General features: G+C 42.2%; 1 protein-coding gene across 5 annotated transcripts; it reads left to right on the top strand.

Moving 5' to 3' along the window:
• Positions 1-1,908: 1,908 nt before the first annotated feature.
• Positions 1,909-23,099, top strand: CYP11B2 (cytochrome P450 family 11 subfamily B member 2). Of its 5 annotated transcripts, none has more exons than XR_011965701.1 (10): positions 1,909-2,209; positions 3,226-3,381; positions 8,180-8,379; positions 10,159-10,362; positions 11,224-11,378; positions 12,193-12,359; positions 13,368-13,446; positions 14,235-14,432; positions 20,114-20,349; positions 22,506-23,099. XR_011965701.1 is itself a non-coding variant. In XM_072602870.1 (9 exons), the coding sequence occupies exons 1-9, from the start codon at positions 1,947-1,949 to the stop codon at positions 20,114-20,116; spliced, it is 1,425 nt and encodes a 474-aa protein (XP_072458971.1). In that variant the 5' UTR covers positions 1,909-1,946; the 3' UTR covers positions 20,117-20,859. The 5 variants fall into 5 exon arrangements, 2 of the variants coding, with proteins under 2 accessions (XP_072458971.1, XP_072458969.1); XR_011965702.1 differs by having other exon boundaries at positions 20,114-20,277; XR_011965703.1 differs by lacking the exon at positions 22,506-23,099 and adding an exon at positions 20,442-20,859.
• The last annotated feature ends 1,772 nt before the right edge of the window (positions 23,100-24,871 follow it).

A 24,871-nucleotide genomic window follows, 5' to 3' on the forward strand; every position in this document is an offset into this window, starting at 1 on the left:
CGTGTGAGAGTTTTTTTCTGGTAGACTTGGAACTTCATTACAATGCAAGGACTTAAAATGGTCTTTTAAGGCAAAATGCCTTCCACATCCAGAGAAAGAACTATGGAATTCAATTGCAGAATGTATTATATTTTGGTTTGTTTTATGATTTCTCTGATTCATTTTAATTCTTCTATACAGCATGACTATGGTGAAAATGTATTTAATAGGAATGTATGTGTAGAATCAATATAAAATTGTATGTTGTCTCAGGGAGGGAGAGGGAAAGTAGGGGGAGAGAGGAGAAAAAAATCTAAGTTATATGGTAATGATTGTAGAACACTGAAAATAAATAAAATTAATAAATAGTAAGTATATATAAAATTACATAAAAGTCTTAAAAAAAGAAAGAAATAGTAAATAAATCTTTTATAGCCCAAAATGCAATAAAAAAGGATCAGTTCAGGGGCCACAGACAAAAGCCCAAAAGGAAACTTCACAATGAAATTCTGAATAAAGAGCAGTTAAGGAATAAACCATAAAAATCAATAATTATGTGAAAGAAAATGATACTGATGAAGCAATATGCTAAAATTTTGTGGATGCAGCTAAAGCAGTCCTGGAGTGTGGTTGGAGAACATCATATCTCTATAAACATACTTTTGTGCAAAAAAGATTGATGTAAAAATGAGGACTCATGTAAAAATGAGAAAGCCAACACATTGTTTGTTGAGTTGTTTCAGTTCTTTGTGACCTCATTTAAGGTTTTCTTGGCAACGATACTGGAGTGGTTTGCCATTTCCTTCTTCAGCTCATTTTACAGTTAGGGAAACTGAGGCAAACAGGGTTAAGTGACTTGCTCAGGGTCACACATCTAGTGTCAGATACTAGATCTGTACTCAGAGAAATGACTCTTCCTGCCCCAGACCTGGCACCCTAGCCATTGTGCCACCAAGATGCCTGAGACAACAAAGAAAGAAACCTAAAATCAGCACAAAAGAAGACATCTTAACAATTGGAGTAGAAAAAAACTGGAAACCAAAAATCCCTAAAGAAATTATATTATACAGCTCAAAGTTAGTTATTTAAAAATGACTAACAGGAAGTGATAAACCTTGATCCAATCTGATGAAAAAGAAGAGAGCGGGATGTTACATCAACCACAGAACAGCAATTCAGTGAGATGAAATCAAAACAAAACCAGAAGATAGAAAAAGAATAATCAGAACATATTGTGTCTGGTTATATCCTAATGAAACTGAGAACATAAAAGAAATAGAGGAAAACCTTCAAACATTTAAAATACTCAAACTGACAGAAGACCAAATAAAGACATTAAATAATTGGGTCCCAGAAAAGGAAATAGACCTACATGGAAAGAATAACCAAAGGGAGCGAAAACCCCTGATCTTGATGGATTCAGGAGAATTATATCAAACTTTTAAGGAACAGTTAATACCTATCTAGTAAATAATTCTGTGACTTTGTAACAGATACCCATGTGGCAACAAACGTGAATTGTGGTCAGTGCACAGCACACACATAAACACAAGCACAAACGCTGTATGGGCAGGTGTGAACACATACTCATGTTCACAAATAAACACAGGCACATCCACAGAAACAGGTACCCATTAGGACTTTTCCTTATCTCTGATCCAATCCTTCCAAAGTCAGTGATGCAGTGGAAAGATCCATGAATTAGGAGTTAGGAAACAGAAATGTGAATCCAGGACAAGTACTTCCCTTGTAATTTGTGAAAAATGGGACCTATGACTTTCAAGGTCCTTTCTGATGTCTTCCCTGTTTCTATTGCCCCTACTTCCTGTTTCCTCATACCCAATGTTTCTACATGTCTGCATGATTTAGCTCTGGCCTTGACCTTGATTTTGAGAGATAACTTCTTCTTAAATAGTTTATGGGATGGGCTTAGACTCAGGCACAGACCAAGACTCAGACAGTGGGAGATGAAGCAAGGAACAGAGTTAGGGTCACAGCTGCTGCAGACGCTGTGGTGGAGACTGGGAGGATGCCGGAGACTGAGCTCCAGGGCTCTCCAGCCCCTCAGGGAGTTGGAGCCCCCATCTGGCTCTGTGAGACCCTTTAAGGACATTCCCCAGAGCCAAGGCAACCCCTGGACCAAGATCCTGAAAATATGGAGCAGCAATGGTTTTGAAAACTTGCATCTAGAGATGCAGAAGAACTTTCAGGAGCTGGGACCCATCTACAGGTAATACTCAGTTCACCTTACTGACTGCTGTTCTTTCTGTGGGCCCCAGAGTGAATAAACTCTAACCCTGGTTGTAAAGTGTGCCCTGATTCTAGTTAAAAGATTGATCTCTAAGCTTGCCTATAGACTGAGTCTTAACACTGGGACCAGGATGAGCCCTGGCCCCACTAGGTTCTCATGAAGACAAACTGTGGATCACAGGAAAACTGAGTGGGAGGGTTGGTAGCTCAATGTCTCTCATTTAGCCTATGGAAAAGCAGTTCAGACACCATGACTCGAGGTGAAAACCTTGAAATGACATCTTTAGAAAGGACGTCTGAAAGTTTTTTATTCTTTGAAGGTAGGTAGGCAGTCAGGCAGGGTACTGGGTTTCTTTTCTAGCAAGATCCTAATCAGAGGACTCAAGTTCCCCTGAGAAGGATTTAGGTTAGACAGAAGGATGACCTTGCTGGCCATCAGCGCTGCTTCATTCCAGAACAAGTGGGTAAAAGAAACATTCCCTTTGTGCCTGGCATAGAGTAAATGTTTAATAAATACTGGTTGATTCAACAAACGTTTCTGAAGTGTCCGTAGTCTGCTGGGATGGTACAAAGCTTCTGCTATCTGTGGTCTCTGCTTTGATCAAACTTTGACTTCAGAAGGAAGGGTTAAGAAAGAAACACAGAAAACTATGATATTAAATATTACACTATGCCTGCTTTTGAGAAATGAAAACAAAAGGAAGTGTAAAATGAGAAAGGAGTACGTTACTAAGGGGAATGGGTCAGGGAAGCTTTCCTGGAGGGGTAGTATTTGGGTTGGTCTTTGAAGGCTGGAGAAGAGTTCAGCAGGGGCTCCAAAGTAGGGATCCCTTTGCGGTCCCCAACCTCAAGAGATTTACTTTGAGAAGACAGTCCCCAACCTCTAAGAAGCTTTAGGCTGAAGGAAGCCATCAGTGCTCGTCATCTTGGAAATGGAAGATGGTCAGGGCGAATGTTGAACCTTAATCTTATCTGATCCTTTGACCCAAACTGCAGGGACAAGATAGGCCCTCAAAATAGAGTGAATCTGATGATGCCCCAGGATGTGGAGAATGTACTGAAAGCTGAAGGGCCATGTCCCAAGAGAAATCTGGTGGCACCCTGGGTGGTTCACAGACAGAGCCGCAACCTCAAGCGTGGCATCTTCCTCCTGTGAGTACCTGGATAGGGCTGGGGAACAGCACAGAGTCCCCAGGGAAGGAGGGAGGCCCAAGTGAACAGAGATTGCCAGGGGTTATTCCATTTCTTAGCTGGAATGGCTCAGAGAGTTACAGAAGGCACCAAGTATCCTATCCCAGAGAATCTCTTGTCTAAGAGGGAGATGTGAGACCTCCTACCCACTTGGGATAGAGTCTCTATCAAAGAGAGAGGAGTTTTGAGGGAAGACATGATGAGCTCATTTTTGGACATTTCAGGAGGTGTCCAAATATACTGGTTCCAGAGGTATATGTGGAGATTCGGTCTGGTGTAGGAATCAACCCCACAGAAGGGACAGTTGTCACAATGGAATCAAATGGTCTTAGGGCATTTGATGTGTACAGAGACTTCCAGTCAGAGAGTCAAAGGCAGAGCCTTGAGCGAGACCCATGGAAGCTGGAAAAGGAAAAGGAAACAATCAGTGAGAGAAGCCTGAACTTCATTTATCTTTCAAAGTCAATTTATCCTTTAGGCTGAAGTTACTGAATTTCCCCACAACCTGGGCATCCCCCTTTGAGACATCAGTTTCGTTGATTCTCACAAGTCTCAGAGTTGTTTTGATTCTTTGTATTTAATAAGACGTGGCATTTCTGCAGCCCCTTCAGGCTACATTATAAGCACATTACAAATACCTCATTTGAATTTTTACATAACCCTATGAGATGAGCGATATCATCATCTCCTTTTTTGCAGAGAGGGAAACTGAGGATCTGAGAAGTTCAGTGTCTTGCCCCTCTTCACTGAGCTAATAAGTGTTTGAGGCAGGATTTGACCCCAAGCATCAATTCAGTGCTCCATCTAGTTGCCTTATATTTAGATCCTCTGTGTCTTACACATAGTAGGTTCTTCAGTTTCTTGGTTGGTTGATAATAAAAGACAAGAGAAACCGTCTAATCCAACCTTTATCTATATTGAACAAGAATGTCTCTATGTTCTCACCACAAAGCACACATACAGTTCTACTTGAAAACTTCCAATGAAGGGGAACCTATCACCTTCTGGAAGCTAGGTGGTGCTGTAGTTAGAGCACCGGACCTGGAGTCAGCAAAATTGTAGTTCAAATCCAGCCCCTGACACTTACTAGCTGTATAATCCTGGGCAAGTCACTTTCCCTCTGTCTGCCTCAGCCTCAGTTTCCCCACCTGTAAAATGGGTCAATAATAACATCTACCTTCCAGGTTGGATTGAGGATCAAAAAAGAAAACATTTGCAAAGCGCTTAGCATTTTTCCTGGCACATAATAAATGAAGCTTTATGATTACTGTTGCTGCTGTACCACTGCCCCCTCCCAAAGAATTCCTTTCTCCAGGCTAAGCATTTCCAGGTCCATCAATCAAGTGTCATGTGATTAACCCTATCTCTATCCCCTTCTCCCCACCTCACGCACCCAATCCTTATTCTTTGTAAAATGTTATCCCCGCAAGTCAACATTTCAGATGCAGTCAGACTAGGTCAGAGTCAAGCCACTCTCTCTCCTTGTTGGTCAGATTCAAATGCCCAACTGCAATTCCTCTTGTCACTGCTTCTGCCTTGAGAAGGATGGATTTAGTCATTAAGGCAAACTGAATTTTTCTACTGCAGCAGAAAGAAAGAAAGAGAGAAAGCACAAAGTGATTTTGAAACTGGAGATGAAAATAGCTCAGTTCCCAGCTATTATAATATTAAACCTCGCTGTGAGGTTGTCTTCCTGCCTCCTTGTCTCCTTCCTGCCCTGCCCCCACAACCACTTTACTGTTGCATTTTCCCCATTGATCTCTCAAGTCCACGATTTCCTCGCAAACATAGATCTGCTTAGTACACATTCTACTCCCTTCCTCCCTTTTATTTATTCTGCATTTAATTGTTTTAACTAAAGTATACTCTTAAGGGAAGCTGGGTGGTACAGTGGATAGAGTCCCAGTCCTAGAGTCTAGAAGAATAATCTTCCTGAGTTTAAATGCAGCCTCAGAGACTTACGAGCTATGTGACCCTGGACAAGTCACTTAACCCTGTTTGCCTCAGTTTCCTCACCTATAAAATGAACTAGAGAAGAAAATGGCAAACCTTTCCAGTATCTTTGCCAAGAAAATCCCAAATAGGATCACAAAGAATTGAACTTGACTGAAATTACTGAACAACAACATATCTTTCCAAAGTCACATTTCAGACAAGAGTACTATGCAATGAAAGCTTGGTAAAACCTGTCAGAACAAATTTTCCTACCTGTACAGACAGGAAAGTTCATTTTCTCTGTTATCCACAATGGGTGCATTCCTTTCAAAATGTCTAAAGTTAGCAAGGTGCATGCAATTCCTGACTGTGAATCATGAACTTCCATATTTTGAGCTATTATCCCGGAATCAAACTGCCATTGAACCACAAAATTATAGATTAGGCTCAATCCTAGGTCATTTAGTCAGTTAGCTGAGCAACAAGCATTTACCAAACACTTTACCACATGTGATGTACTGTGGGTGTCCCTCATAGATCAGTCCTGGACCCTCTTCTTTTCTATTGTCTTGCTTGGTGATCTCATCAACTCCCAGAGGTTCTCTTAGCATCTCTCGCTAGATGATGCACAGATCTCTATCCAGACTTAACTTCTCTTCAGTCTTGCATCACCAAGTTCCTACTGAGCATCTCAACTTCAAATGTAGAACTTTTTCTACTACACCACAGTTATTTCCACAGGATATATGCTGAAGAAGAGGAAATGAATGAACTGTGGCAGTAAGGTGGTCCTATAGAACAAGACAGTAGAACTCTTAGGCAGTCAGAGAGGAATGTCATCAGAAGGAGAGACAAGATAAAAGATGAGCAAAGAAAGAGACCCTTACATATAAAAGAGAGATGCAAATAGAGACAGGGACCTGGAGCCCCTACGAGAGGGAGAGAGAGAAACATAAAAACACAGACAGAACAAAAAGCTAAGTTGAGATTCAATGTATGGAAAAAAGTCTCATCAATGAGAACAGTGTCAAAGTGGAATGGACCTGTGCAGGAAACAGGTTTCCCTGAAGGTCTACAAGATAAATATGTATGCATGTATAAGTATGTATAAAATGATTTTATATATATATATGTATACATATATATATATATACACACATACATATTTGTACCTAATGGTAGCCATCTCTAGAGCAGGGGAGGGGAGGAAAGGGAAGAAAAACAAAAACAAAAACAAAAACAAAACAGAAAGTTATGTGATAACTATATTATATATTTAAAAGGAATAGTAAATTTTACACAATAGATTTGCAATTTCATGTATAATCATCTTTTTTTCTATTCTACATTATGAAAATGCTTGTTGTTTCTCTGAAGTTCAGAATAAAATAAATAAAATTTAAAAAATAAATAACCCCTGCTCTAAGACCCAAAACTGCAGAGTAGACATCTCCCTGGATTGATAGAGTGAATTTCTTTAGTAAGAAGATACTATAGCAATGAAACCACAGGTTTAGTATAAAACACAAAATAGATTGATCATTGGTCGGAAAATAAAACTAGAAGGGCTCAGGCTAAATCATGGTCCAGGTGTAAAAAAGGAAGTATGGAAAAGGCTTTAGCCTAAAAGGTCAAGGTCTCCCAATGCATCCTGGGCCATCTCCAGTTATCTTGATTGTCACTGGTTCCAGATGGCTCAGGAAGAGAAAGTGAGGCTGGTGACCTTGCACAGCCTTCCCTCACTCAAAACAAAGTCAAGTGAAAGTCATGTCATCATTTCTCTAATGTCATGGTACTCTTCAAAAACAAAGGATGAACATAACCCGTGAGTAGACTGAGCTGCCTGCATGGAGACTCAGCTAGCTTTCTCTCTCTCTCTCTCTCTCTCTCTCTCTCTCTCTCTCTCTGTCTCTGTCTCTCTCTTTCCTTCCTTCCTTCCTTCCTTCCTTCCTTCCTTCCTTCCTTCCTTCCTTCCTTCCTTCCTTCCTTCCTTCCTTCCTTCCTTCCTTCCTTCCCTAAAACCTTACACCCAATGTACTCTGAACAACATTCTGCCCATAGATTGAACAACAATGGATCCTTGACCAAACTTCACTCAGTGGCTGCTTTTGGACCCTCCTGGCTTGCAGTGAATGTCAATAGTAACCGTTTCTATTTGAAACAACAACCCTGAGGCTCCTGCTCCTCCCAGGGTTATTTGTTTATTTTTTTCTTTGCTATTGGAAGGGTCATCCTCCTGACTACTTTTTAAAGAAGCCTATTTACTGAATGGACATTACCTCACTTTAAGTGCATATGGGAAAAGGCCTTAACCTAAAAGGCCAAGGTCTCTCATTACATCCTGGGTCATCTCCAGTCATCCTGATGAATATCTGGTCACTGGACCCAGATGGCTCAGGAGGAGAAAGTGAGGCTGGTGATCTTGTACAGCTCTCCCTCAGTCAAAACAAAGTCAAGTGCAAGTCATGTCATCATTTCTCTGATGGCATGGTCCTCCTCGGAAACAAAGGATGAGCACAACAAAAGAAGATCTATGTTGTAAGTCTTCACCGTAGGTCATCAGTAAGAGAATGAATGCCACAGGAGGTGTTATAGTGACGATTCCTACTTAGGTAAGATTGGGGCTACCTGTGTTCAAGGTTGTCTTCTAGGCTGGAGATTCACCAGGTCTATGAAGGGGCGGGGGCTAAGATAAAAGGGAGAAGGAAAGGAGGTAAGGAAGAGTATTAAACATGCATATGAAGGCAAAGAAAAGTCTAGCTTGGTTAGGCCTGGGATTGGGAAGAAGAAATAACTTCCTGTCACCTTGAACACTTAATTTCAGGAATGGGAGAGAATGGTTGGATAACCGCATGAAATTGAACCAGGAAGTGCTCTCCATTAAGAGTACTACTCAGTTCATGCCCTTGGTGAATTCTGTCTGCCAAGATTTTGTGCAACACTTGAGTATTCGAATCAAGAGGAATGTTCGAAAGTCTCTCACCTTCAACCTCTGTCCCTATGTATTCAGATTTTCTATGGAAGGTATGCGGTAGGGTTGAGGGTAGGGTGGGGAGGTATCTGTTTGTGGGGGGTGGTAGTAAACTTGGAAGACTTCCTTGAGAAGGTGAGCTCAGAGCAGGGTTTTGAACCAGATGGAAGTGGGTACAAAGTGATCACAAGAAGGCTGAAGGTCATTCCAGCTGAACCGAATAAAGTATGAACTATAAGATACTGAAGTTTGGAAGATGCCTTGCTAGTTTGACAACCTGAGAAATGAGGTCCCCCAGGTAACTAGTATGTGTTTGCGTGGGGTAAAGGGAAAGAAAGAGAGGGATGTGAGAGTGGAGAAATGAGGTTATTTGAGAGGATGTAAGGTAGGAGAGATGTTAGTATCTGCTGACTAATGAGGTATAGAATGTGAAGTCAAGGAAGATGCCTGAGTTGACATCAGGTCTGGAGGTGGGTCAGAGTTAACCTTAACACCAGAACAGTAGACAGGGAAGGGAGAGATTGACTTTAGCTTTCCAGCTAACATTTCAGGAAAAGGAACCAGTGGAGGGGACAGAGAAGAATTGTCTGTGCAGGTAGAAGATTCAGAAAAGTGTATTGTCATAAGTGAACAAATGAATAAAAAAACACATGAGTTAAGACTTATAGGGCAGGTAGGTGGTACATTGTATAGGACACCAGCCCTTGGAGTTGAGAGGCCCTGAGTTCAAATATAGTCTAAGACACTTATTAGCTGTGTGGCCCTGGGCTGCCTCAAAAAAAAAAAAAAAGAGAGTTTATTATGTAATAAACATTGTGATAAGCACTGGAGATACTAATAGAAAAAATGGAAATAATCCCTGCTTTCAAGGAGTTCATGCTCTAATTGGGGAAGTTGTTAAAGAAAAGAAAATTTGGTTACAGGGAGAATGGAAAATCCAGAAGTCTTAGAGGTGCTACAGTCTGAAGGGGCAGATTGCAAGACTTGGGGATCCTTAGGTTGACTAGATGAGTTAAATAATGGTACTAGGGATTCAGGGAGCAAAGAGGTAAAGCAGATGGCAGGGCCAAGAAAATATGAATAGGCAGTAGTAGGGCAGATGGTAAAGCCTGGTGTTTCTCCACTTCACCAGAATGGCAATGGTGACTTCCAATTCATTTATTTGGTGTGAATAGCCAAGTTAAGAGACAGAAATTACAATTGACTGTATATCAGGGATGAAGGAAATGTACATTTGAGGATAACTCCAAGGTCACAAGCCTGGGTGTCTGGAAGGAAGATGGTGCCCCCTATAGGAACAGTGAAATTTGGAGATGGAACAGGTTTAGTATTAGAGGTAATAAGCTCTATTTTGTTCTTGTTGAGTCTGAAAAGAGGTGGAGATAGCCGACTCTAAGTTGTATGGCATTAGAGCCCTGCAGAAGGAGCAGGACATACTCATAAACTTGGAAGTTATTTGTATAAATTTCCTACTTAAATCAAGGGAACTAAGAGAGGGTATAGAGAGAGAAGTGAAGAAGGCAAAAGATAGAAGTTTAGGGGACAATATAGTGATAGGGCAGGACTGGTAAGCCAAGAGTAGACACTGAGAATGAGTAGGCTAGAGGGAGTAGCAACCCCTAAGCCAAGAAAGGAGAGAGTACTCAGAGAAGGCATGGGCAATAGTATCAGAAGTTGCCAGAGTCAAGAAGAAATTGGACTTCTACTCAAGAGAAAAGGAGAGCTACCAAAGTTGTCAGGGGTGGAAAGGGGCAGAGGGGCAGTTGGGTACTTGAGTAGCCAGGCAAAGGGCATCACTCAGCCTTTTCTCTTTCCCAACCCCCATCTTACAGCTGGTACCTATGTCTTGTATGGAGAACGACTGGGATTGCTAAGCAACAACCCAGACCCTGAAGGTTTGAAGTTCATCCAGGCCATGGACATTGTACTAACTTCTACACCTCTGTTCCTCTACACACCCATTGTTCTGAGTCAATTGATCCACTCCAAGTTATGGAAACTGCACTTAGAAGCTTGGGATATCATTTTCCAGTATGGTGAGGAGGGAATTTTTGGTCCCTGGACCTGAGAAGTGGAAAGATGGAGAGTTGAGGAAAAGAAAGTGTTAGTGCTGGTATATTTTAGAATATAGAACATATATTATTTTTTTCTAACAAGAAGGAAAATGAAGCTATGAGCACATAATTTTAAAGCTTGTGGCATAGAATGGCATAGAATGCTAGAGCTGGGAGGAGTTTCAAATGGAGAACAGAGATCCAAATTTTGGGTTCTAATCCTGATACTTCTTTGCTGCAAAACTGGCTAAATTAATCTCTTGGAATCTCAGTTTTCCCATTTGTAAAATTATGGAAATAATGCTTACATTACCTTCCTCAAAGGCCTATTTAAATTGGAGAGGACAGCTAGGTGGTGCAGTGGATAGAGTACCAGTGCAGGAGTCAGGAGGACCTGAGTTCAAATCTCACCCCAGACACTTGACACTCACTAGCTGTGTGACCTTGGGCAAGTCACTTAACCCCAACTGCCTCATCCTGGATCATCTCCAGTCATTCTGATGAATATCTGGTCACTGGATTCAGATGGCTCTGGAGGATGAATAAGGCTGGTAACCTTGCACAACCCTCCCTCACTCAAAACAAAGTCATTATTTCTCTGATGGCATGGTCTTCTTCAGCAATGAAGGACAAACACACACACATTTAAGTTGGAGAAATAGAAGGAGGAAGAGGGAAAGGGGTCAGGGGAATGGGAGAGGAAGGAGACTAGAGTCTTATATTAATGGGGAGAAGGAGAAGCATCCTCCTTGGGAGTGTGGAATGTCCAGGGTTATGAAAAAAGGGTTCAGTCCTGGTATCCTTTCAGTCTCTTTATTTCAATCTCTTTCCATTCTCTTCTAGCTGAAAAATGCATTCAGAAAATCTACCAGGAGATGTGTTTGAAGGACTCATCCCAATACTCAGGTATCATGGCTGAACTTCTGGCGAGGGGTGACCTCTCTCTAGATGCCATCAAAGCCAACATAACGGAACTCACTGCTGGAAGCGTGGAAACGGTTAGGGTTCAACTGGACAGCAATATCACAGAACTCCTCACTGTTCCTAGCCATTTAGATACCCAGTGCCTACTAGGATGCTGAATGCCCTCTCCAATGACCATCAAATGCTCAGCCTCTACTCCCATATCCCTCTGACCTCCCTCATTGCCCCTGTTTGGATACATTTCTCCCTCCACCTCCCCTTTCTAGCCCCCCCTCTTTATGGAATGTCTTCCTCCACTAGCATGTAAGTTCCTTAAGGCCAGGGACTGTCTTGCTTGCTTGTATTTATATCTCCAGCATGAGCACAGCACTTGAAACACAGTAAGTACTTAATTAGTGTTTGACTTATCCATGTGTCTGCCTCTGTTTCCTTATCCATTTCTTCCTTCCTTCCTTCCTTTCTTTCTTCCTTCTTTCCTTCCTATCTGTTTATCCATCTATCTATTGTGTCTGTCTTGTCTACCTGCCTGCCTGTCAACCCTTATGTCTGTCTGCTTGTTTACCAGTCTACTTGTCTGTCTGTGTCATCTATCTGCCTACTGCCTGTCTACTTGTCTTCCTTCCATCATTCCTGACTACCTATCTTTCTATCTGTTAGAATGTCTGTCTCCTGAATCATTATTTCTCCCCCTCCATCCCTCTCACAGTCTTTACAGTGTTGTTCTAAAAGCCTCAAGAGAAATGCTGACTGTGATGAGCTCAAGGAAGCCCCTTGGCCTAAAGGAAAGATATGGCCCCTCACCTCACAGAACAGTTGGTCTGAGGGGGAGATGCCAACTCCTGACTTCGTAGGCCTCTTCTCTTGAACTGCACCTTATTCCTTTTACAGACCACGTTCCCTCTGGTGTCAACTCTCTTTGAGCTGTCCCGGAACCAAGACCTGCAGAGTGCTTTGAGGGAAGAGAGTAAGGAGGCAGGAGCCCGCTTCAAAGAGTCTCCACAACTATTGGTCAAGGAACTGCCCCTGCTTCGTGCTACCATCAAAGAGACCCTGAGGTTTGTGTGGTCGGGATAGAGGCTGCGTAGGCAGAAGAAAGAAGGAGGTTGGCTGTAAAACCTAGAGTCAATGTCCCCCCATGACCAAACTGGGAAGAAGGGGAGTCTTTTGTGTGCATTTCCTTTTCCTTTCCCTGGTCTGGGGAGGCTAGTGTCTTCCAGAGGCTGGTGCCCATGAAATTATCTCCCATTGGAGCCAATTTCAGAAAAGAAGATGTTAAGGTGTTCCTGGTCACTTAATTTAAGTCACTTAATTTCTCTGGGTTTGTTTTCTTCTCTGTAAAATAAAGAGTTAGTCTAGATGGTTTCTAAAGACTCTAAATCTATGATCCTATGATCTCAGACTGCTTAGGAGAGATATAGAATACCAGAGCTGGAAAAGTCTTCAAAGGTTATCTTGTAGACCCTTCTCCAGTGAAAAAACTCCCCCTAAATCTGCCCCGAAGGGTGATCATTCAGCCTCTTTGATACCTCCAGTGACAGGTAGCTCCCTACTGCATGAGGCTGTCCATATTTCATGACAGGTCCCCATACGTTTTTGAAGGGCCCCTGTCATTTTACATTATTTTTAGCTTTACCTGGCTTCCTTGTAATTTCCCCTTTTTGGTCCCAGTTATTTTCCCTGGGGCTATGTGGAATCAATCTGTTTGTTATCTTGGTCCAAGTATGGCTCTTCACATTTGAAGAGAGCCAAAGTAGACCCTTCCAGGTTAAATAACTCAGTTGCCCTCAATCACTTTCATCTGTGTGAAATAACTTCAGACTCTGGATGACTTTGCTTATAATATATTTACTTTTGTTTTATGGAGTGGCTAAGGATGGAAGAGATACTTTAGCAAGGGTACAATGTAGGTTTTAGAGAAAACTTGGTTTCATAGGATACAGGAAAGGAAATGGAGGATAGGACCGTGGTAAAAGAGAATGATGGGGAAAGCACAGGACAGGCCAAAGGCCACCCCTGGCTGGGTACAGGGATGAGTTATCCACCTTCCTTGCTCCCCTCTTCAGGCTTTATCCAGTTGCCTCGAGCTTAAATCGCTACCTGGCCAAGGACACGGTCCTACAGAATTACAACGTCCCTGCTGGTGTGAGTCAACATTACTCTGCCCCACCCCCCTTCTCTACCCTTTTAAACCAACTTCCTGTTCACAACCCTCTATTCACTCTCAGAATCCTGTGTTAAGAGTCCCAGAGCATCACAAATAGAAGACACCTTAGAACTCAGAATATGGAGTGATAAAGCTGGAAAGAACTCAGCATACAACAGAGATCAGACTGGAAATTCAATCCACAAACATTTATTAAGCACCCACTTTGTGCATAGTGCAGTGCTTAGATACTAGAGATACAAGGAAATCTTGAAGATGAAAGCCTACATTTTAAAGAGGAAAAAGTTCCTACCCTCAAGAAACTTACTTTCTATTGGGGAAAGAACTTTAATTTGTAGAACACAGACCTGGAAGGAGCCTAGAAACACAGACTACTGGGGCTAGGAGGGACCCCAGACTATGTCTAGTCCCAGGTCCTCATTTTACTGAGGGTCAGAAAGAAATGATTGGCCCTTAGTAGCCCAGAAAGCAGAAATGTGGATAGAACCTAAGAATCTTGACTCCTTGTAGTCTCCTGACTAGCACATGGTTCTTTACATACCACTTCCACTCTTTAATCTAGGGATTCATTCGCCATTCTTTGTCTTTGCTGTTTACACACTGCCCTACTCCTAAAGTTTCCAAGAAGACCTAGGAGGACCATGAAGGAGAAAAATCCACCCAATCCTAACCCTTCCCCCCTCTATCATCTTTTTACTAGCCATATCCCCCACTCCCAACCTATCTCATCACAGCCCAGGGCCTGAACATCCTATCCACCTTACAGACCCTGGTCCACATTTTCCTGTATTCCATGGGCCGCAGCCCAGAGGTGTGGGCTAGGCCTGAACACTACGACCCGTCTCGCTGGCTAGCCCCCAAAATTGAGGCCTCCAACTTCCGCTTATTGTTCTTTGGTTTTGGGATTCGTCAGTGCATTGGCCGCAGGATAGCTGAGACAGAAATGCTCCTCTTCTTGCACCATGTGAGTGGACTGAGTGGAGGGTACTCCACCAGATGGGGGGAGGATTTGGGGAGGGTGGAGTTCAGAAAGAATCCAAGAATTTTAGAACTGGAAGAGACTTTCAGATGTCAAATTAGTTCAACCCCCAATCTGAATCTCCAACTTATGATTGTCTAGTTTTTGATTGGATATCAGAAGGGACAGGGAGCTCATCACTCAGTTGGAGGCACTCCATTTTGCTGTAGGATACCTCTATTTCTGACAAAAGTCTCTCTATTTAGCTGAAATGTTCTTCCTTATGACTTCTATTCACTGGTCAAAGTCCTAATGTTTAGGATCAAGGAAAACAGGTATAATCCCTCTTTTGTGCATCCAGAAATGAAAAGGCAATGCTCACATGGCTCTTTGCTCTGGTCTCCAAGTATGCATTACTAGACAGTTAGGAGGAATAGTGTCATGGGGTAGCTCTAAGAAAGTCTCATAGAGGGATGGTGCAGGAGAAGAGTGGACTGTGACCCTGTCTAGGAGAAAACAGGGGAGCTAATAGGGGTCCAAAGAAAGGAACAGACTTCTCAAAAGATAAGGGGAAGATCCCCTAGGATTCTGGGAGCCAGGATGGGAGTGAATGGAGCAATATATTTGAAATTCATCTATCTGTTTCAGATCTTGAAAAATTTTCAGGTGGAGACTTTGTGTAAGGACAACCTGACCATGGTCTATCGCTTCATCCTTCACCCAAAAACCTTCCCACTCTTTACGTTCCGTATGCTTGATTAACCTTTCAGACTTGTCTCAAAAAGTAGAGGCCCTGCATAGTCCCATCCCTTGTCACCTAACCTAGACTGAGTCTCCTAACCTCTTAGCATTTGACTGTGTGGACCTTAAAATAATAATAATAAAAATATCCTGAACTGGCTTCTGCTCATGCCTCTCCTATTTCCTAGCCATGTGTGCCTGGATTAATTGCTTCTTGAGTGACATCTCTGAGGTCACTTATTACCTTTATTCCACAGTGGAGTTGGATCAAATCATTTCTCAGGTCTTCCCATTCTTCTGTTCTAGACCTTTATCTTTTAAGGCTCTTCCAGGCCTATATCCAAAGATCCTGGAGCATTTTGTTTGCTACTTCCTTCACCTTTGGGGGTCATAGCTTCATGGCCTTTTTTCCATTTTAAGTCCTAAGATCCAAATGTAATACAGGTGAAAGCCAGGAGCATTTGCATTGTTTCCTCATTGGTGGAGAGAATGATCCCTGGATGTTATACATCTGTGAGGAGGGCAGAGCTGATCCAAGAACTTGGGAGGGAATTTCCTTCTTCCTCCTGTGATTGAGAGAGGACACAGGGTATCCCTCCTTCCCACTCTGTGTTTTATATAGGCATTAAATCATCATTCTCTTCCCCAATGAGGAGAGTCTCACGTAAAAGTTCCAGATGTCCACCTAGGTTACGCTACAATTACTCCTTTTCAGTCTCATTCCTGAGAATGCCAATGTCTCTCTATTGGAATCCTCTTGAGTAACAGGTCTAGGAGGAACCTGAAAGACCATATAGTCCAAGCCACTTATTTGAAAGAAAAGAAATAGAGGCTGGGAGATCAGACCTGCTAAATGTTGCTTAGAAAATGAACGAATGTGATCACCAATTTCTCATGGCAGGCTCCTTCTCACCTCACCTGGCACATGCTGTCTGTACCACTTGCATGTCCCTTGACATACATCAATTACTAATGCTATCTCTGGCTAGACCATGAGCTCTTTGAGAGCAGGGGCCAGTGTCTTGATTAACTCTATTTCCTCAGCACCAAGAAGAATAGGGTCCTGTACAAATTGGTCACTTAATCAATGTATTTCATATTGAATGTTGAAGGTCCAGGTTAATGTGGGGAGGTGCGGTGGTGCCTGATGATAACAGAGGAGGTAGCTGGAACTCTTTCTATTGCATCAGAGGAGTCATTAGATTGACGCAGAACCTCAGAATCTCCAAGTTGGAAAGGACCTCAGTGGTCATCTAGATCATATCTACTTGACAAACAGCATTTCAGCCTTGGTTAAGAGACATCCCATGAGGGACAAGACACCTCACATTTCACCATAGCAAGCCCTTCCACATTCCCTTCTAGTTTTCATCTCTACCATGTCTCAAGAGGACAGGTGGCATTTGAAGAGTGGCATTTTTTGTCATAGCCAGACCTTCCATGCTGGCACACTATGCGTCTGAGGGTCACCTCTGTCCTCTCTAGCTCTTCTGTCCCCTCCTTTTATGTTGGTCTTTCCCACCATCCCCAAACCATGGGATATATCCTTTCCTCATGAGAGGAGCCCCACACATCCTAATTCCAAAAGTCTGTGCAGATACAAGCCATTATAGAGGGGGGAAAAGGGAAAGTTGGAAGAGAAGTATTGTACAAGCCTCTACTATGTTCTAGGCACTGTGCTAAGTGCTTTACAAATTTTAGATCATTGGATCCCATCACATTCAAAATCGTGAAATTGATGACTGTTTGAGCTATAAGGGACCTTCCACATTGCCTCATCTAATCCTGCAACACTATAAAGGAGAAAACTAGAGTCCAGAAAAGTCAATAACTTGTCTAAGATCAACAATTCCTTCAGTGACAAACCTAGGATTTCAAGCCAGCACTGGCTCTGACTCCTCCAATTTGTTGAATATTTCTGGAACATCACTATCTATTGGTCTACATCTCCTATTTCTTTCCTTCACCTTTCTAGCACCTCCACAAGGTTATGAAGTCCTGAGGGCGGGAGTCATTTTTCATTTCCATGAATGCCTTTTCTGTAACCAAGACCATGACTTGAAGGAGTGTAGGCACCTGTTTTTTGACTGTCTGAATGATAATGACATTGTCCCAGTGTTTGTATAGTGCTTTCAGGTCTTCAACATTCTTTCCCCACAACAACCATCACTGGGATTCAATGCAAGCATTATTTTCCCAGTTTTCTAGATGAGGAAATAGAAGTTGAGAGAGACTTGTCCAAAGTCTTGCAGACAGTCCTTGGCAGAACTGGTGTGCAAGTTAACACATCCTGATTTCAAGGTCAAAGGCATCCATGTTCTTTAGTGGAGGTGTCAAATATGAGACCTTGGGCCATATAAACAGAACCATTGGGAAATATTTAATAAAATGAATAAAAATACTAAAAAATACTAAAAAACTTAGATGATGCTAATTTGTGGTTTTCTAAGTCTAAGGGATGGTCTGATCCCTGGTCCTTCCATGACCATACTTGCTTCTAAATTCACAGAACCCTATATTATCAGAGCAGAAAGGAACGTGAGAGTCTGTCTGGTCCAAGTCATATCTGAAGAAGGGTTACCTCTCTAATGTCCCTGAGAAGCAGTCATTCCATCATGAGACCAGGAATCCATCCTGTACTTCCCTGGAAGAGGGCTATGAGTTTGGGTGCTGGCCTGAAGAACGACCATCAGCTCTGTCACTTGCATTCCACAATTTAGGAAGGACATGGACAAAGTAGAGCAGTCATCAGGTTGGCAAAGAAGAGAACTGAGAACATGTTCTACTAGTATTATAACTAAGGATACTTAGCCTGGGGAAGAAAATACTTCAAAAGACATAACAGCTCTTTTCAAATATTTAAAGGGAATATGTAGAAAACATTAGTTTGTTTTTTTTGTTTGTTTGTTTTTTTTGGTGAGGTGTCAAAAGGCAGCACATGGAGCAATGACTTGAAGCTACAGAGAGAGATGCAGGGTATGTGTAAGGAAAAAAAATAATTCCTAATGGTTGTAGGTGTTCCAAAGTGGAATGGGATGCCTTCAGAAGAAGTATGTTCCTGGTTCAGACCCTTGGGATCTTTAGAAGAAGGCTAGGGAACCACTTGGTAGGCACATGATAGCTGGGATTCTTGATCAGATAGACTTCTGAGGTTCTTTATCAATCTGAGATTCTCTCATTCTCTAATTCTCTGATAGTTTCGTTCCTTTCTGCCCTGGGCAGGCCACAGCTATGGAATCACATTGACAACTTGGATTTGGTAATACCCAGTGAATTGGATTTTGGTTTACTCCGTTTAGGTAAAGGTTTGACTAAGTGGTTTTTGAGATCTCTTCCAATTCTAGAATTATGGGCTTCTATTCATAAAAGTCACCTTCAAAATTATCTTGAGAATCTATAGCATAGATGCCATTGACATTGTCTACTGTCTGCCCCAGTCCCTGCCTTGTATTTCCATCTCTGGCTACTCCACTGATCAGACTCTGCCTTTCCTTTTCATGATCTCCAATTTGGAATTAGTTCCATTTCATACTGCGACCAGGATAAGCCTTGGTTAGATGTTGGAAATCAGGCTGATCTCCAGATGTACTGTACAACTTCTCTATAACTGCAGCCCAGGTACCCACCTGGTCCCATCTCCTGCAGCAGCTCCCAGTGCTCTGAGGAGTATATAGCCAGACCCTCTCTCCCTGTGCAGTTACCTTTGGGAGCTACTTCCCACTCTAATATTCCAGGATCAGAATCTAACTTGGGATCCTCAATTAACAGAGCTCTCATTGATGGTTCAGAATTCTGTCTGGGTTTAGGTCTATTCACTGGAGCTCACATATCTCTTCACCTCATTTATCTGGACATACTCAAACTTTTCCAGCATGTCTCCTTTCCCTATCCCTGCAGACTCCTGGTCATCTTTCATGCATTTCTGGAATGGAATGAGAAACTCATTTGTGTTTTTTTTCACTATCTTGAGTTCAAATCCAGTCTCAGAAACACACTGGCTGTGTGATCCTGGGCAAGTCACTTAACCTTATGTGCCTCAGTTTCCTCATCTATAAAATGAGATGGAGAAGGAAATGACAAACACTACAGTATCTTAGTCAAGAAAATCCCAAATAGGAGTCACAGAGTTGGGACACAACTGAAGTGATTATATAGCAACAAATCATTTGGGGTCCATTTCACATGCTTGCTGGGTGTCATTTGGGAGGACTAGTCTGGTCTATAACCTTTTGTGTCACCATTTAAACCTGAAGTATTGAGTGAGTGTGTGTGTGTGTGTGTTTCTGGCACAAGAAAGGGTTTAATTTAGGAAAAAGGCAGGAAATAATAGAAGACAAAAGGAAGCTATAACCAAGTGTGGTGGCACATGCTTGTGATCTCTGTTACCAAGAAGGCTGAGACTGGTAGACCACTGGAGCTCAGAAATTGAGCTGCATCAGCTGATCATAAGCTGATCAGGTAAATATCTGCCTAAAGTCCTGCATCAATATGTCAAACTTCTTGGCAGTCTAGAGATCAAAACCCTTACGTCAATTAGTGGTTGGAAATCCAATCTGACAAGCAAAACCAAAAACTAATCAAATAAAAAACCAGCAAAAGAAAACATCAGAAAAAGTGAGTCAACAACAAAACATTTCAAAGAACTGCTCAAAGAAATTATGTTTACTAAGCAATAATTAGCATTACTGCAGAGCTAAGCATAACTATTCACATTAAAAAACAAACAAGTGTATGAAAAATGACCATTCTCCAGACTTTGGTAAGCATTTGGATGAACAACCCATAGATTGTCCATTGCTTCTTACATCTTAGACAGACATTTTCTAGGGACCCAACATCACACAGGGAGAACAGAGCAATTTTCTTTGGGAAATTGAGCCAAGTTTTCAATGAACTTGATCTTCTCCCTGAAACAAAGATCTCTCTAAACAATTCTATCCTTCCAGTGATGTTGCTTGGCCGCTAGATCAGAGTCACTCAAGAGTGGTCATCCAAAGGGGAATGGAGAAGTGTGTGATGGGCATGAATCTGCAACATATTATTGGTCAAGCAAAAGTACAAGAGAAGCAGAACAAGGATGTCATGGGAGACGTGTTTGATTCGAAAAGAGGTGAACTGGCCACGTAGTGAGAATAACGAATAACTGATATGCGCACCATTGATAGATGGTGTCCAGCACATGGTAGGTGCTTCATAAGTCTTTATTGAATTGAACTGAAATGTCAGGAGACCACTACCAGGCATATTGGGTAGATTCCCGATTAAATATCATAGGTCACAGTCGCACAGGATGGATGAGATGAGAGATGGGTTTCGATGTATATCACCAAAGGGAACACCCACATTAAAGAGGTCACGGATTTGCCTAAGCATGGTAGGGTGCTTACATGGCAATGCTTCAAGGATTTCTGACCTCATCAAGGTGAGTACTCCTAGATCCAGGTTTATGATCCTATCTTTCTTCATGGGAAGTCCACCTAACAAGCTTTAATTCAATTCAATTCAATAAACACTTACTAAGTACCTACTCAGATGTGCCTTGTCACATAAAAGGAAACTTTGAAAACCCAGGGTTAATTCCATAGCATGACATGTCAATAGAGGAAGTCTTTACTGGAGGTATACATTTACACACACACACACACACACACACACACACACACACACACATACACATACACACACACACACACAAACAAGGGTGGAAAAAAAATCTGTTTTCCACAAAAATTCCATGCTACTCAAGTCCCTCAAGTTTAGAGAGTTTTCAGTGTGAATAGAATATTCATAGGGATGTGTACTTTTTACAGTTAAGTTTGAGGAGGGGTATTAGGTCTAATTTCTCTCCTTTTTTCTATGGAAGATCTTTATTAAAAGAACTTAGAGATAAGTCCTTCCAGGTAGCTTGAAATGTCAGGTATCATTTAAAATGAGTAGTTTGGACCAAAGGGGCTTTGAGATCTCTGTCACTTATGACAGTTTATATCCTAAATTCTAAGATTCCTCCCAGCACTCATATTCCATGCTCTAAGGTCCCTCCCAGCCCTAACACTCTCTGCACTAAGGTCCACACTGAATTCTCTGGTTTTAGGCCCTTTGGTTCTAAGTGCCCTCTTTCTCTGACCCCACCCCCACTCCCCCAGTCTATTCTGGGTAAGGGCCCTTCCAACTGATTTTCTCTAGCTCTCTATGTGCTCCGACTAAGGGGGGGTGGGGTGGGGTAACCACTCCCAGGACCAGCTGCAGGAAGCCATCCCCTTGGGAAGGAACCCAGGGAGCTGAACTGGAATAGAGGGTGCCACAGGACCAGGTGGAGCACAGTGCTCAGGTATAGTTGGACTGGTTCTGGTTCTGATAGCACTGATGGACCAAGTCTATTGTGGACTCTGGCCAGGCCTAAGAAGGGGAGTGGATGGCCAAGATCTTCCTGGGACCCTGAGGGTTAGAGCTGAGAATCCCATTAGAGAGTCTCTAGTCCAACTGCCTCACTTTAGAGAGGAGGAAACTGTGGCCTGGACAAGAGAAGGGACCTGCCAAGGGTCACATAGCTAAAGTAGGAGACATGGACTTCCATCCTCTGAGCCCAGATCCAACATTCACTACAATACATTTCCTTCCTCAGTGTCTTTGAGGATATCTCATAGTCCCCTAGAAAGAGATGAGGGATTTACTGAAGTTGAAAGATTTCTCATTGTTCTAATCATCGACTCCTGGCATGACCATGAGTGATTCAATTTAAATAAATATTCTTAAAGTATTTTTATATACAAGACCACTGTGGGGCTAGTTTTATCATCTATAAAACAGGAAAGATAACTCCTGTCCTTTGTCCTTTCCTATAGTACTATGGTTCTCAAAGGGTATATGTTCTGGCTGTCTTCCTAGAAATTCTAGGAACTATGTGGAACTTGCCTTTACAACCAAAGGCAGAAGTTTCTACCCTCTCTGGTCATGCTGTGAATTTCAGTGTTTAGTGTGCCAAGGAGCACTTGTCCCGGAATCAGGAAGACCTGAGTTCAAGTCTAACCTTATACCCTTTCTCACTGTGTGACCTTGGGCAAGTCATTTAACCTGTCTGCCTCAATTTCCTCAGCTGTAGATATTGGAATAATAACAGCACCCACATCCCAGGATTGTTGCAAGGATTAATATTTAAGAAATAATATTTATAAAGCACTTAGCAAAGTACCTGGCACACACTAGATGTCTAACAGCCTGTGATTCTATGATCCCAGTAGATGGCCATTTCCTCTTAAAAAAAATTGACAGATGCATGTGACTTCAGCCTAAACAATTGCAAAACATGGTGATCCAGGTCTATCTGGTCTTTCTTCACAGGCTGAGAAATAAGGAAAATGAAGACTCTACTGAGTATTGTAATGTTGGCCATCTTATGTGCCCATTGTGTCCCTGAGTTTAATGGGAGTGTATTATCTGCTTTGAACAATACCAACATTGCCCGTCTGAAGAATGTGACAGCACCTGAAACGACGACACCTTTAGGTCAGATCAAACTGGGATGGGCTTTGAAGCTGGCAAGTACAGGCCTGGGTTATATATCATGTGGAAGGCAAGGAGAAGAGGTTCAAAAGATACAGCTCTAGGTGCTCTGGGGTAATTTACAGTTAATTTGAAGCCCCTTTCCTCGCAGCATTTCTGATGAACTAATTGAATACAGAGTGGGGAAGGGAAATGAGGGTGAACAGAGGAGATATCCAGGAGGACTTCAGGCTTCTGAGCTTAGGTTACAGGAAGGGTTGTAGTAGAAATAAGAAATATGGAGGAGGGGTGGGAAAGTGATGAATAGCACTGGGATACACTGGAAAGATCACTGGGATACACTGGAAAGATCACTGGATTTGGAGACATAGGACTCCTGGCTCTGATATTTAATACCTGTGTGACTTGAAGTAAATCATGCAACCTCTCTGAGACTTGGTTTCTCATTTGGAAAATGAAAGGTATTGGACTAAATGATCTCTAAATTCCCTTGCAGTTCTAAATCTACTTTCTTAGGAACTCTGTCATATCACAACTCCCTTTCTCTGGGTTTCAGTTACCTCCTCTGAAAAATAAAGGGTTGAACCAACTGAGCTGGAGAAAGGCTTCTCTTAAATATCAGTCCTATAACCAATCCAGTATCCTCTTCTTTAGAATCAATCAGTCAACTAGCAAGTTTAAGAGCCTACTTTGTGCCAAATACTGTCCTAAGGACTGGTAATACATAGAAAAGCAAGTTGTACCCTGACCTCAAGGATCTTATAGTCTAAGATGATAGATGACATGTAAACAGCAATGTACAAATAAGAAATATATGTATACCTCTGTGTGTGTGTGTGTGTGTGTGTGTGTGTGTATAATTGGAAATAATCTCAGCGGGAAGGCACTAAGCTTAAAGAAGATTAGGTCTTCTTATAGAAGGTGAGATTTTAGGGGGTAGAACCAAGATGGTGGAGTAGAAAAACGCATATACTCTAGCTCTTCCCCCACAGCCCATAAAATACCTATAAAAAATGACTCTCAACAAATTCTAGAGCAGCAGAAGCCACAGAATGACACAGTGGAAGAGATTTCCAGCCAAAAGTAACCTGGAAGGCCAGTTATGTTAAACGGAGTGCAGCCTTGGCCAGCCTTGGCCAGAGAACACTGGGAGGAACAGGACTGGAACAGGTCTTAGGTATGGAATATCCAGCAGCAGTGGAGGTTCACAGATTTCTCAACCCACAAGCACCAAATAAAGCTTCAAAGGTCAGTGAGAGGGCTTTTCCAACTGGGCAGGAAGGGAGCAGGGTCCATCCTTAAACCTGGCCCCAGGCAGTGGTGGCGACAGCTGTAGCATCCATTTGAGGAACCCTCCACCTAAAACCCCTGGGGCAATCGAGCAGCTGATCTGAATCTCAGCCCTGAGCATGGTCCTGAGGTGAGAAGGAGCTCTGGGCTGACGTGGCAGAGCTGGAGGTGGTTGTAGAAAAGGAATTCTACTACTCGCAGATCCTGGGCAGAAAAGTTTTTAGTTGCTCCCAGACCAGTAGACAGGCCAAGAGAGGAGCAAACTCTTCTCTCTTGATTGTGCCACCTTAGAGGAACTGAGAACTTTCAGGTCCCCAGAGTATACCCTTCTCTTGACAGAGGCCTCAAAAGTCAAATAACTGTCTAGGAAAATGCTAAAAAAAAAAAAAAGGGGGGGGGGAAAGATAAGACTATAGAAGATTACTTTCTTAGCAAACAGGTATTTTCTTCCATCTTTTCTGATGAAGAAGAACAATGCATACTGTCAGAGGAAGTCGAAGCTTCTGCATCCAGTACCTCCAAAATAAATATGACATGGGCTCAGGCCATGAAAGAGTTTGAAAAGTGAGTCAACAGCTTGCTAAAAGAGACCCAAAAAATGCTGAAGAAAATAACACCTTTAAAAGTAGGCTAACTCAATTGGAAAAAGAGGTCCAAAAAGTTAATGACGAGAAGAATGATTTAAAAAGCAGAATTATCCAAATGGAAAAGGAGGTTCAAAAGCTCATTGAAGAAAATAGTTCTTTAAAAATGAGAATGGAGCACATGGAAGCTAATGACTTTATGAAAAACTGAGAAATTTCAGAACAAAACCAAAATAATGAAAAAATATAAGATAATGTGAAATATCTTGTTGGAAAAGCAACTGACCTGAAAAATAGATCCAGGAGAGACAACTTAAAAATTATGGGAGT

This window comes from Notamacropus eugenii, chromosome 4 (assembly GCF_028372415.1).
Source record: "Notamacropus eugenii isolate mMacEug1 chromosome 4, mMacEug1.pri_v2, whole genome shotgun sequence".
Classification (NCBI taxonomy): Eukaryota; Metazoa; Chordata; class Mammalia; order Diprotodontia; family Macropodidae; genus Notamacropus; species Notamacropus eugenii.